Source organism: Sus scrofa, chromosome 7 (assembly GCF_000003025.6).
Source record: "Sus scrofa isolate TJ Tabasco breed Duroc chromosome 7, Sscrofa11.1, whole genome shotgun sequence".
Classification (NCBI taxonomy): domain Eukaryota; kingdom Metazoa; phylum Chordata; class Mammalia; order Artiodactyla; family Suidae; genus Sus; species Sus scrofa.
In genome coordinates this window covers 13,563,409-13,576,537 of record NC_010449.5, presented here as the reverse complement: position 1 = coordinate 13,576,537, position 13,129 = coordinate 13,563,409, and the positions used below count along the sequence as shown (strand labels likewise).

The following is a 13,129-nucleotide window of genomic DNA, read 5'->3' as shown; positions in this document are numbered from 1 at the left end:
ACTACTTCTGTGAGGATGGAGGAAGGGGCCATGAGCCAAGAGATGGGGGCAGCAAGTAGAAACCAGAAAAGGCAAGGAAGCAGATTCTCCCCCTAGAGCCTCCAGAAGGAACTAGCCCTAGGAAACATATTCTGGACTCCTGGCCTCCAGAACTATAAGATAATACATTTGTGTTGTTGTAAGGTGCTGTATCTGTGGTTATTTGTTCATGATTGCTGCCTTTGAGGAGCACCTAGGTTAAGATACAATAAATTTTCTTCAACAGAAAAAACAAAGGGAGGAAAGAGAATTTTTCTTGACCCAGTAATGTTGAGAATGCTGCATAACCCAGCCTTTATGCATGGAGCAGGGATTTTTTTTTTTTTTTTTTTTTTTTTTTTTTAGGACACATTTACCAGCCTGTGGATGTTTGCCAGATTGGTCTTGTGCTTTTCCCAAAATAGCTGCCTCGAAGGGAGTAGAGCTGCCTCTGAACCCTTTCCCTTGAACCTCTGTCCAGGGCTATTTCTTTACCCCACACATCTTTCTCATCTCCCTGAGTTGGTGCAGACATGCCAGGAGCCCACTGCAGATCCAGCTTCCCACCAGGGGACATCCAAGTTCTCAGCATGGTCATTGGTCCATAGTCACTGAATCAGTGGGATATCTCACAATAAGACCATGCCATGCACGTTTGGAGGGATGGAACTATTACATGGGTGTGGTGGGGACACAGATGACAACACAACTTGGAGGTTCAGGGAGGGCTGGCTTCCCAGAGGAAACCCTGGATTTGCTTGGTTACAGAAACTAGGGATGTGACCTTTCTGTGCCTTGGTTTCCTCAACTGTGAAATGTGAGTGAGGAAACAATGTAATGAGTAGGGCTCTTAGGAGGCTTAAACTAGTAACTATTTGTAGCATGCTTAGAACACGCCTACGTGGCACAGTACACTCTATGTAGGTGTGTACTGATAAGGTAAAATAAATAATGCACTGAAACTTTTGCCCAGTGGTTCCGCAAATGGCTTCTTAAGCCTTAACATCAGTGCCTGGTGGAGGACTAAAATTAAAAGAAATCTCTGACATGTTTCCTGAGCTTTCCCTCAGCCTCCTCTTGGGGCTTCCTTGGATAGAGCATTAGTAATCCTCTTAAGCAGACCTGCCAGGGACTTCACACAGACACGAGTGTCTGCTTAATGGACTCTGGGTCGAGGAGCTTCATCTCTCCTTAATTAAGCTCTGAAGAGCTTTCCCGTACGCATGACTCCTTCAGGCGGAGCAGGTGTAACGCACCGCCTGGGCTTGTCCAACCCTGGAGGGATAGGTTGTCTATAGACCATCCGTCTTCACTTCTGGAAATCATCTACTGAGGCTGGACGGATGAGGCCGCTGGAGTCAGCCTGGGTCCGCTTTTCTGAGAACTCATCATCGAATGCACTCTAATACCTGCAGGAATGTCAGTAGAAATGGTTCTGGGGATTGAAAAGGTGGGAGGAGCAAAAATAAAAGCAGGAGTTCCCATCGTGGCTCAGCAGTTAATGAATCCAGCTAGTATCCGTGAGGATGTGGGTTCCATCCTGGCCTCACTCAGAGGATTAAGGATCTGGTGTTGCCTTGAGCTGTGGTGTAGGTTGCAGACTCGACTCAGATCCTGTGTGGCTGTGGTAAAGGCTGGCAGCTGCAACTACCAATTCGACCCCTAGCCTAGGAACTTCCATATGCCATGGGTGCAGCCCAGCACTAAAAAGCAAAACAAACAAACAAACAAACAAAAATGTTCTGTTTTATTCTTAGCAACAGCCAGCTATTGACTGCCAACAGGATTCATCTAATGAGACCTTTCCCAGTCTCATTTCCATTTCAATTACTGTGGTTAATAATAAAGTATGTGCCAAACATTTCCCAAACTGAATTCTTCTAAAACTTGTTCTAGGGATATTAATATATGTTACTCCTAGGATTCTGTCATGTAATTAATGGTATAATAACATAAGCATAATATTGACTCGAATTTTTTCTTCTGGAGTATCCTCCATGACTCTTGTTCATTTCCTCTGGGAAACCTCACTTTGGTGAGTATTGCCTGAATAATCAAACGTGAACTTGTACCTACGGAAAATAAAAGTGGCCTGCCTTCTGTGCATTATTCAAGGGCAGACAGGGGGTCCTTGTTAATTTACCGCTTGCACATTACAGGATCTGCATGTCAAGAGAAACTGAGTAAATGTCTCTATATTAAACACGAGAGACCCACAAAGGAGAGGGCAAAAATCTGCTCTGGGGGAAGCAGTAGTCACATCTTTTGGAGCATGTACCATTGTTACTTCAGTATTTGCTAAAGCATTCTTGTGAAAGACTAGTTCCTCAGGTGGCTCTGGGAAGAAGAACCCTGGATAAATAATTTTAAGAAAGGTTACTTATCACCCTTCCTTTGAAGATTCCCAGTGGTGAAAGCTCTGAGAAGTCTTGCAGTCATGAATCCCTTGTAACTTCATCATTCCCTGATTTATTTGATTCTGGGAATTCTGGTGTATTTATTTAACCTCTCCAGAACAAATGTTGAAAAGAACCTCTTTTTGGAAATATTTGTATGTATTTTTTTTTTTTTTTGGCCACATCCATGCCAAGTGGAAGTTCTGGGCCAGGAATCAAACCCACACCACAGCAGCAATCCCAGCCACTGCAGTGGCAATACCGGATCCTTCACCTTCTGTTCCAGACAAGGAGGGGAAGGGATCACCAGCTGAATAAGTACCTTTCTCATCAGGAGAACAATAGCCAGCTTGGAAACCCCTCCCAGTGATGCCTCCCTGCAACCTCATTGGCCTGAAATGTGTTTCATGGCTCCTCCGGGCTACAGAGGACCCTGGAAAGTAGGGGTTTCAGCTTGGCACCTGCGTCCCAGCAAAATCAGGTTTCTTCTAGCAAGTAAGAAGGGGAAAATGGATATTGGGCCAACAACCACAGAGTGTACCAAAACCGCCGTTGAATTAGTCCTCAGTGAAAAGAGTTCCATGTTTTGTTGTTCTTTGTATTCTAGAACGGGTGTAATTTGGCAGTTATTGAATGAGTGCTTTCTGTAAGCCAGACACAGTAGTCTCTGCCGCCAAGGTGAACACAGTCTCAGTAGAAAGAGAAATACTCATACAGCTAACACTAATAAAGTTTTGGTTTTTTTGTTTGTTTTTGTCTCTTTAGGGCTGCACCAGAGGCATATGGAGGTTCTCAGGCTAGGGTCCAATTGGAGCTGTAGCTGCTGGCCTACACCACAGCCACAGCAACGCAGGATCCAAGCCGAGTCTGCCACCTCCACCACAGCTCACGGCAACACCGGATCCTCAACCCACTGATTAAGGCCAGAGATTGAACCTGCGTCCTTATGGATGCTAGTCAAATTCATTTCCGCTGAGCCATGATGGGAACTCCACTAATAAAGTTTAATCAGGAGTTCCCGTCGTGGCGCAGTGGTTAACAAATCCGACTAGGAACCATGAGGTTGCGGGTTCGGTCCCTGCCCTTGCTCAGTGGGTTAACGATCCGGCGTTGCCGTGAGCTGTGGTGTAGGTTGCAGACGCGGCTCGGATCCCGCGTTGCTGTGGCTCTGGCGTAGGCCGGTGGCTACAGCTCCAATTCGACCCCTAGCCTGGGAACCTCCATATGCCGCGGGAGCGGCCCAAGAAATAGCAACAACAACAACAACAAAAGACAAAAAGACAAAAAAAAAAAAAAAAAAAAAAAAAGTTTAATCAGTATTGCCTTTATGATCTTAGAAAATGATCATTGTAAACATAGGTAAAATAAATTTGAAATCCATCCTTGATGGTACAGATAACTCAGATCATATTGTATCCACTCCTAAGGGAAAGAATCTTGTGGTTAAGGTTTCAAGGAAACTTTGTAGGTTTGAGGAAAGTGTAGAAAAGAAAAAAGAAAGTTGATTTATGACAGTGTTTCTTTTCTTTCAGTAAACTGCTTTTGTTTTTGGTCCTCCTGACTTTATTTGTTTATTGTTTGATCTCCAATCCTCCATTGTTATAGAAGGCTGTCTGTTTATAAATGTTAGCTCCTCACTTAAGCCTTCCTTCCTCACCGTTGGCCCGCCCACCCCCTCTTCCCCAGCCCCACCCAGGAACTTGTGAGTGATGTAAGGATTCAGAGCTTCCTCACTATCCCCACCTTCAGCTGATTAGGTAAAGGAGCAGTGCTTTGCTAGAATTAGGATTCCTGGAGCAGAGCCTCCTTGCCTGCCCGCTTGCATTTCTCACAAGTGTCCTAGCTTAATGAATCTTTTTCGGAGTTCCCCGTTGTGGCGAAGTGGTTAACGAATCTGACTAGGAACCATGAGGTTGTGGGTTCAATCCCTGCCCTTGCTCAGTGGGTTAAGGATCCGGTGTTGCCATGACCTGTGGTGTAGGTTGCAGACGCGGCTCGGATCCCGAGTTGCTGTGGCTCTGGCAGAGGCCAGTGGCTACAGCTCCGATGAGACCCCTAGCCTGGGAATCTCCATATGCCGCGGGAGCGGCCCAAAGAAATAGCAAAAAGACAAAAAAAAAAAAAAAAAAAAAAAAAAAAGAGGATTCCTGAAGTTACATTTTCAGCCCCTAAAATTGGCCAAAAATTCCGTCCCCATCATGACACCCATGAGCTGCCCATTTGCCTCCAGGCAGTGCTAGTAGGACCATAATTAGTGATTTTATTATTGTGTTAAGGTACCTGAAAATAAAATTCCCATTAAAATATGTAAGCCTTTGGAGTTCCCATCATGGCCTGGTGGAAATGAATCTCACTAGGAACCATGAGATTGCAGGTTCAATCCCTGGCCTTGCTCAGTGGGTTAAGGATCTGGCATTGCCATGAGCTGTGGTGTAGGTCACAGACACGGCTCGGATATGATGTTGCTGTGGCTCTGGTGTAGGCCGGCAGCTGTAGCTCTGATTCGACCCCTGGCCTGGGAACCTCCATATGCCACGGGTGCGGCCCTAAAAAAAAAGGCAAAATAAATAAATAAATGAATTAATTAATAAATTAAATAAAAAGTATGTAAGCCTAGTGTTCACCTCCCAGACATTGAACTTCCAAATGGTTTTCCAGATCCTAGAAGCCCTTGGATCACTGCTTCTAAGGGGGAACCTAGAAGGAATGCGTGGGGTGGACCGGTGACCTCTCAGTCACCACTGAATCCCACTCGTTCTGCCATTTATTTCTTTTTGTTCCTTGGGGACCCTAATAGGTTTAGATGACATTCTTATCTTGAATGCGTGCACAACATTAGGTAAAGAGTTGGCTTCTGTGAGTGATAGGCTTCCCTAAGTGGAAAAGCTGTGGAGCTATAGAACCACTGCTAACCTCAGAGCTGCTGGAATTGACCCCTGAGTCACTGAGTTCTTTATAGTTGGTACGAATTAAAGTGATTTCTGCTGCATTCGAGTATTGCTTCCAAGTGAAAATTATATTTCCATAGTTGCAAAATGTGAAAAACGCCCTCTATGTATGTAACATCCAAAGCAGAAATGTGTTTTTGCCTTATATTGAACTCCTTTTTCCCTCTCATATATATCACATGCCATTTTCTTTCTTAAAATTGTTATCTTTGGGAGGAGTGATTTAACTTGAATTTTTTCTCTTTTTTTCTTTTTTTTTTTTTTTTTGCTTTTTAGGGCTGCACATGCACCTGTGGAAGTTCCCAGACTAGGTGTCGAATCAAAGCTGTAGCCATTGGCCTACACCGCAGCTCATGGCAGCACCGGATCCTTAACCCACTGATCAAGGCCAGGGGTAGAATTCACATCCTCATGGATACTAGTTGGATTTGTTTCTGCTGTGCCACAGTGGAAACTCCCTGAACTTGAATTTAGGGGAAAAAAAAAAAAGCTAATATTAAGAAATCACTCACATGCCATGTACCTTGTCATTTTAAAGTGTACAGTTCAGTAGCTTTACGATATCCACAGAGTTGTATTACCATAACCATGATCTAATTTTAAAACATTTTCATCGTTGCCAAAAGAAACATGGTGTCCAGATCATTTCCCTTTTATCCCACCTCCCCAGCCCTCAGCAGTAGATTGGTCTATTCTGGATATTTCATATGTAAATGGAAGCACATAGTATGTGGCTGGTCAGTTTCCTCATGTTATCATAACAGATTACCACAAACTGGATGGGTTCCAACAACAGACAAATAACTTTCTCACAGTTCTGAAGTCCAGAAGTCCGAAATCAAGGGCTTGGCAGGGTTGGTTCCTTCCTGGTGGCTCAGAGGCCAGATCTATGCCATGCCTCTCTCCTGGCTTCTGGTGGTTGCGGGCGTTCCTTGGCTTGTAGATGCAAGACTTCAGCCTTTCCCCCATTTTCATGGTGTTTCCCCCATGTCTGTGCATCTTCTCATGATGTTTTTATAAGGATGTCAGTCATTGGATCAGAGCCCTTCCTAAGCCAGTATGATCTCATCTTAACCAATTACATCTGCAGGAACCTTATTTCCAAATGAGGTCTCACCTGAGATTCTGGTGGACATGAACTTGGGAGGACACTCTTCAACCCAGGACAGTGGTCTTTGGTATTTGGCTTACTTTTCTTATCAAAAATTCTCAGGGTTCATCCATGCTGTGGGATGTTTCAGGACTTTTATGGCTGAGTAATATTCCCTTATGAGGAGATATTACATTCCATTCTTTCATCATTTCATGGACATTTGGGCTGTTTCCACATTTTGGTTGTTGTGAATATAGCTTCTATGAGAATTTGCAGACAAGTTTCCATGTGGACATATGTTTTCACTTCTCTTGGGGTAGATTTATTTAACTTTGAAGTCTGTCAATTATGGTGTACATATTTATGTCACTTGGCAGTAATGGCTGTTAGTTACTAAAATTCTGGCTCCTTTTCTACCTCTTGGAGTTGCTTTGTATTTCAGTGACTTACCTTCAGAGAATCTTGTTTTGTGGGAAATCTGCTTTTATTCCCTTCATTATTTAATGGAAATCTATTATTAACATTAGAAAGAGAGCTGTCTGGTCTTTCAGTTGCTAACCTCGAGTCATGGGTTGATTTGTGCCCTTCCTTGTGTTTATAAATAAGTGGTAATGTTTGGAGTTCCTGTCATGGCTCAGTGGTTAACGAATCCAACTCGGAACCATGAGGTTGTGGGTTCGATCCCTGGCCTTGCTCAGTGGGTTAAGGATCCGGCGTTGCCATGAGCTATGGTGTAGGTTGCAGACACGGCTTGGATCCCGCATTGCTGTGGCTCTGGCATAGGCCAGTGGCTACGGCTCTGATTAGACTTCTAGCCTGGGAATCTCCATATGCTGCAGGAGCAGTCCTAGAAAAGGCAAAAAGAAAAAAAAAAGGAGTAATGTTTCATTTTAAAATCATTTATAAAGCATTTGTCTTTGAGATATCATGTAACCTTCCTCTCAATCCTGGGAGATGTCCTGAGACTTTTCTTATGTGGCTGCTAAACTTGGGGTCCGATTGATTTCCTTTTAAAAGAGAAATTGGTGCTTAGTTGTGATACACAAGCATGTCCTTCGTTCCACAGTAGCACTGTTGTTTCCTTTCTGACTTCGACCCCAAGTGCAGAGAACACGTATTAACCATCAGGGGAAACTCATTAGCCTAGACCAGTGGTTCTGAGACTCTACCTGCATCAGAATCACACGAGAGGCTTGGTAAACCTAAGGTTCTAGGGAGTTCCCATCGTGGCTCAGCGGTAACGAACTCAACTAGTTCATGAGGATGTAGGTTCGATCCCTGGCCTTGCTCAGTGGGTTAAGGATCTGGTGTTGCCATGAGCTGTGGTGTAGGTCGCAGACACAGCTCGGATCTGGTGTGGCTGTGGCTGTGGTGCAGGCTGGCAACTGCAACTCTGATTGGACCCCTAGCCTGGGGACTTCATATGCCACAGGTGCAGCCCTAAAAAAAAAAGAGAGAGAAAAAGTCAGGTTCTTGAGTCCTGCTATGAGTGTCTGATTCACCAAGTCTGAGCCAGGGCCTAAGAATGTGCATTTCTAACAAGACCACAAGTCACCACATTTGGAGACTCATAGGCCTGGCACCTGAATGTCTGTATCACTCTGGGTATTGTTCATCCACGCTTCTCAAAATTTAATGTGCATGTGAATCACCTGGAGGTATTTTTTTACTGGTTCTGACTTAGTGGGCCTGGGAAAGCCTCCAAGATTCTGCTGGAGTAGTTCTTTGTTTTTGTTCAAGTGCAGTAACTCCACGTTGAAACAAGCTTGCCGGCTCTAAGCAGATGAGCAGGATGTATCATGTAACGTGTCCTGGAAGGGGGCTCTGCAAGTTACATGGTTACTCTGGGAAAATCAGAGGCCAGAATGGTCCAATTTAGACCCAAAGAGTAAATGGCTCAGACTTTAAACATAATCTTTGGAGTAAATTATAATTCTTGAGTGTGACCTTTTAAATGTATGTTTCCAGGTTCTGAAATGAATGTTTCACAGGTCCTATGACTGAACAGAATAGATTCCACAGGGATTCTAAATTCATTCTTTTAAATTAATGAAGTTTTTGTTTTCCCTTTTTTCAGCTTCGTAACAATTATTATAGACCTGATTGTATCAACTCTAGGGACTAATTTCTCTGCATATTTTATATTTATTTCCTAGAAGGATTCTTCTTTTAGGAATACAACAGAAATGCTCCATAAAACTAATTTTTTTTTTTTTAATTTTTCTCTGGGCAGATCACTGACAACCTTGGGGTTGGTTATCTCATCGCTGGCTGACCAGGCGGCTGGCAAGGGTAAAAACAAATTTGTGCCTTATCGTGATTCGGTCCTCACTTGGCTTCTTAAGGTAATTCATTGTTCCATGTTCTTTTCCAACTAGAAATTGGCTGATTCAAAGGTGACAGCTGAGTGGTGTGTGTAAAGCTAACTAAATACACAAGGAACCCCCCGCAGTGCTTCATCCTGATTCCTAAACATACAGGATGAAAACTTATTCCTGTCCTTTCTTGCATTATCCTGCGTTCAAGAGGCATCATGCTTGGCTGTGAATAGAGACCCTTTCATGTGGTCATCCTATTATCTGTGAAATACAAACCCATTTCCACGATGCTGCTCCCCCTCGGGTGTGTTGTGCATGGAATGAATGGGCCTGGTTTCTAAGATGCTGTTTGAAATACGTCGCAGGACAATTTGGGGGGCAACAGCCAGACCTCTATGATCGCCACCATCAGCCCAGCAGCAGACAATTACGAAGAGACCCTCTCCACCCTGAGATACGCAGATCGAGCCAAAAGGATCGTCAACCATGCCGTGGTGAACGAGGATCCCAACGCAAAAGTCATCCGGGAGCTGCGGGAGGAAGTGGAGAAACTGAGAGAGCAGCTGTCCCAGGCTGAGGTACGCCCGGCCCCCGCTCCCTGAGATCCCAGCTCCCTGGCTTGGGGGGTCCCAGTGCAACCATGGCTCGCTTGCTGCTCCGGGTCCCCTCCCTGTGTTCAGCAGCTCTGAGTTGACGGGCGCCTTCTCCGTGCTGAGTGCTGTGCGTGTCACAAGGCTCCATCCCAGGAACCGAGAGAGGGGCTGCTAGAGAAAAGCAGATCAGTGGGTTGGCTGAGGGCAGAGCTTGACGGCCTGTTTACTCAAGGGAATATTTCTGGGTGATGGAAATGCCCTAAACTTGGATCGTAGTGATGTTTGCACAACTCTGAAAATGTACTAAAACTCATTGAATTATGGACACAGTGGGCGAATGTTACGGTATGCAAATTATACCTCAATAAAGCTGTTTAAAAAGCCAGTGGAAGAAAAAAAAGAGAGGGTGTCGCTGCTGCTGCTGCCTGTTTGCTTCAGTCAGGCCGTTGGCCCTTGAGCCCAGATCTCTTCCAGTGGGAGATCCTGAGAAGCAAATGTGCTCCTTTGCTTCACATCATAGATTATCTTCCCACATGGCCTTGCCATTTTCAGAGACGTTCGTTGTGTATCACCTCCTCTTTTTATCGTATTTTTGTTGTGCATTTATATCAACTCCTGACAGGGAACAAAATCAATAATCTTGCATTGCTACCATCTTTCCTTGGCTTTACCCAGACTTGAATAACCATACCTCCTTCCAAAGAGTTGTTGCCAGCTGAGGCACTGTCTCATGGAAATAGCAGTTAGGGCTGAGAGGGGGCCGAGGGCCTTACCTTCAGCCATGTGCTTCCACCTGCCCGGCCTGGGTGTGTGCCTCAGGCTTCTGAGTTCACATTCCTTCATACCACTCTCTGCTGACCTCACAAACAAAAGAAGTCAAAGCCAGGGATCTGCATACTCCATCTATTGGTGACGTGGAGTTGCATTACAGCTGTTTGTTTACATGTCTTTCTCCGCTGAGCCACAGACTCCTAAAGTGCAGGAAGCTGTGTTTTATTAATTTTTTTTTTTAATCCCTAACTCCTAGTACAACATCGATGCTGCAAAGCACTTAGCACACTTAGCACTTAGCCCTGTACATCCTAAATGCTCAAAAAATGTTGCTCTTTTTGTCATTATCATCATTACAATCATCATTGAGTGCATCAAGCATAATTCTTTTTATTGATGCCAAGAAAGGTAGCAGAACGCCTGAAAAGTCAGAATGCTGATACACTTTGATAAGAGTCATGATCTTAGGAGGAAAGTGTAGTGGCTCTGGAATTTGTCTGTAGATGGATAATCTACATCCTCCTTCTTGTCTCTGAATCTGCATTTCTACTATGACTGTATAATCTAGGTCAGATGGATACAAAGGTGCCTGGGGGAAGGGTAAAGAAGAAGAGCCACAACAGGTTCATCTAGAATTTTCGTGTGTATCCCCTTGAACCCTGCACTAAACGTCACTCTCAGACTCTGTTAACACAGTGAGACTGAAGCATCCTCAGCCAGCCTCCACCTCGTCGCCACTTCAGCTTCTTGTCTGAGCTCTCCCATCTTTCCTGTTTATAGGGTTATACTCTGCGGAGGCTCGTGTTACTATAAGGTGTCAACGCATATGGTGGCCAAATGCAGGCCCCGCCCAAATTTCTTTTTTTTTTTTTTTTTTTTTTTTTCCGTCTTTTTGCCTTTTCTAGGGCCGCTTCCCATGCATGGCATATGGAGGTTCCCAGGCTAGGGATTGAATCGGAACTGTAGCTGCCAGCCGATGCCAGAGCCACAGCAATGCAGGATCCGAGCCGCGTCTGCGACCTACACCACAGATCACGGCAACATCAGATCCTTAACCCACTGAGCAAGGCCAGGCATCGAACCCGCAACCTCATGGTTCCTCATCAGATTCGTTAACCACTGTGCCACGACAGTAACTCCGAGGCCCCCCTAAATTTCTTAAGCTGTGTATATCTATATTTAGACCTCTTAATTATTCTCACTGAGCAAACTCAGAGGGAAATTACTGCCCTTTTAACCAGATGTCCACTTCCAAGTGAGTGATAAATATGCTAAGTTTATTACCATCAGTAAGAAAAGTAGTTTAAATGGCTCAGACTCAAATTTTAAAATAGATGAGTCTTGGGAGTTTCCAGTGTGGCACAGTGAGCTAAGAATCTGTCTGGTCTCTCTGGTGCTGCTTGGGTTCATTCCCTGGCCCAGGAACTTCCATATGTCAAGAGTGCAGCTGAAAAAAGAAAAAAATAAAATAATCTGCCCCTTCCCTGGTCGGTTGATATAACTGGAATGTGCTTATTGGTGATGTGTGTTGATCTCTGTCTTATTGAAGAAGAAATCTACTTGAGTAACTTGTCCTCATACTTTTCTACTTTGAAAATGAACTTTAGCACCTTTTAGGCCTTTAAACGTGATATGATGGATAAAATTACTCTGGGATGATTTGTATCATCTTAATTCAGGGCATTGGAATTTCTTTTTCTCTTGTAGAGTAGCAGTCATTTACTCTTTCATTTGATTATTAAAAGTCTAAATCCACCCCCCCCGACCCCCCCCGACAGTGGGTGGCTTAACTGTGTCCAACAGACAGTTGATAACTACTTAAGAAGGACAATAAAGGGTTGTCTTGTACATAATGGTGGAAAAAAATGAGAAAATCAGATATCTCTGCTTTCATTTTAAAGGCTATGAAGGCCCCTGAACTGAAAGAGAAGCTCGAAGAGTCTGAAAAGCTGATAAAAGAATTAACAGTGACTTGGGAAGAGAAGCTGAGGAAAACAGAAGAAATTGCACAGGTAGCTTGATAATTTGGGCCTAAAATATTGTGATTCCTTTTCATTTGCTGTCTTTCTTGTTTAGGCACTTGTCATCCTCATAAGGTCCTTTAAGGACCTCTTTCTGCTGAACCAGAGCCTATAAAGTCCCTTTTAGACACTGACTTCCTTGTCTTTTATCAACTATAATTTGGTCCCTGTATTTGACAGAACTGTTGGAGAGCACCGATTTTGTATGGACAGGATATAAGAAATATCTTTAATATGTCCTGCTTTTCACATTTAAACAAAAATCTGTTCTGGCAAAGCATGCAGCTACCTGATTGGCAGAGAATTAATAACATATGGCACATCATCATTCTTTATTGTGTTGGATTCTTTGGGCTTATTACAAAATGCTGTATGAACTTTCCTTGAGATAAAATAAAAAGCAAGGACTAATCCTATAAGCATTTGTGAGTGTGTAAGTGTGACTTAGTTTGTGTGTGTGAGATATGAACCTCTACCCTATGCATTTCATGAACATTGGAATTGCCCACATGTAAGTCTTGGACCATCCCAATCAGGTAGCTTGAAATTAGTAACTGGGACCTAGTCCAGCCTTCTGCTTATGTGTTTCTTGTAGAAATGACAAACACACACCTAACTTTCTATAACTTTCAATAACCTCCATTGCTCTGTGTTTCTTCAGAGCATATAACACCACTGGAAATTCTTTATTTTACTTCTCTGTTTTTTTTATGGTCTCCTTCCAGAAGAATGGAAGTTTTCATGAAAGAAGGAGCTTTGTTTTGTTTGCTGTTGTGTTTCCAGCCCTAGAGCAGTACCTAAAACACACATATTTCTCCCAAAAAGTGAATGAATTCCAGGCCCTCTGTAGAAGGGACCCAGCCTATTCTTCCAGCCCCCCCCCTCCACTTTCCCACATGCGCTGGGGGCTCATAACTCCTGAAGTCATCCAGTGTGCCCAGAGTCTTCACTGTGTTTTCCTATACCCTTCC

At 43.9% G+C, this 13,129-nt stretch overlaps 1 protein-coding gene across 15 annotated transcripts in view; it reads left to right on the top strand.

Annotated features, from left to right (window-relative positions):
- Nucleotides 1-13,129, top strand: part of KIF13A (kinesin family member 13A) — a 218,491-nt gene that overhangs the window by 140,307 nt on the left and 65,055 nt on the right. For all 15 annotated transcript variants that reach the window (XM_021100217.1, XM_021100220.1, XM_021100218.1 and 12 more), the window contains exons 10-12: nt 8,689-8,800; nt 9,139-9,351; nt 12,039-12,149. In XM_021100217.1, the coding sequence (XP_020955876.1) occupies nt 8,689-8,800; nt 9,139-9,351; nt 12,039-12,149 (436 nt within the window). The remainder of the gene's footprint in view (nt 1-8,688; nt 8,801-9,138; nt 9,352-12,038; nt 12,150-13,129) is intronic.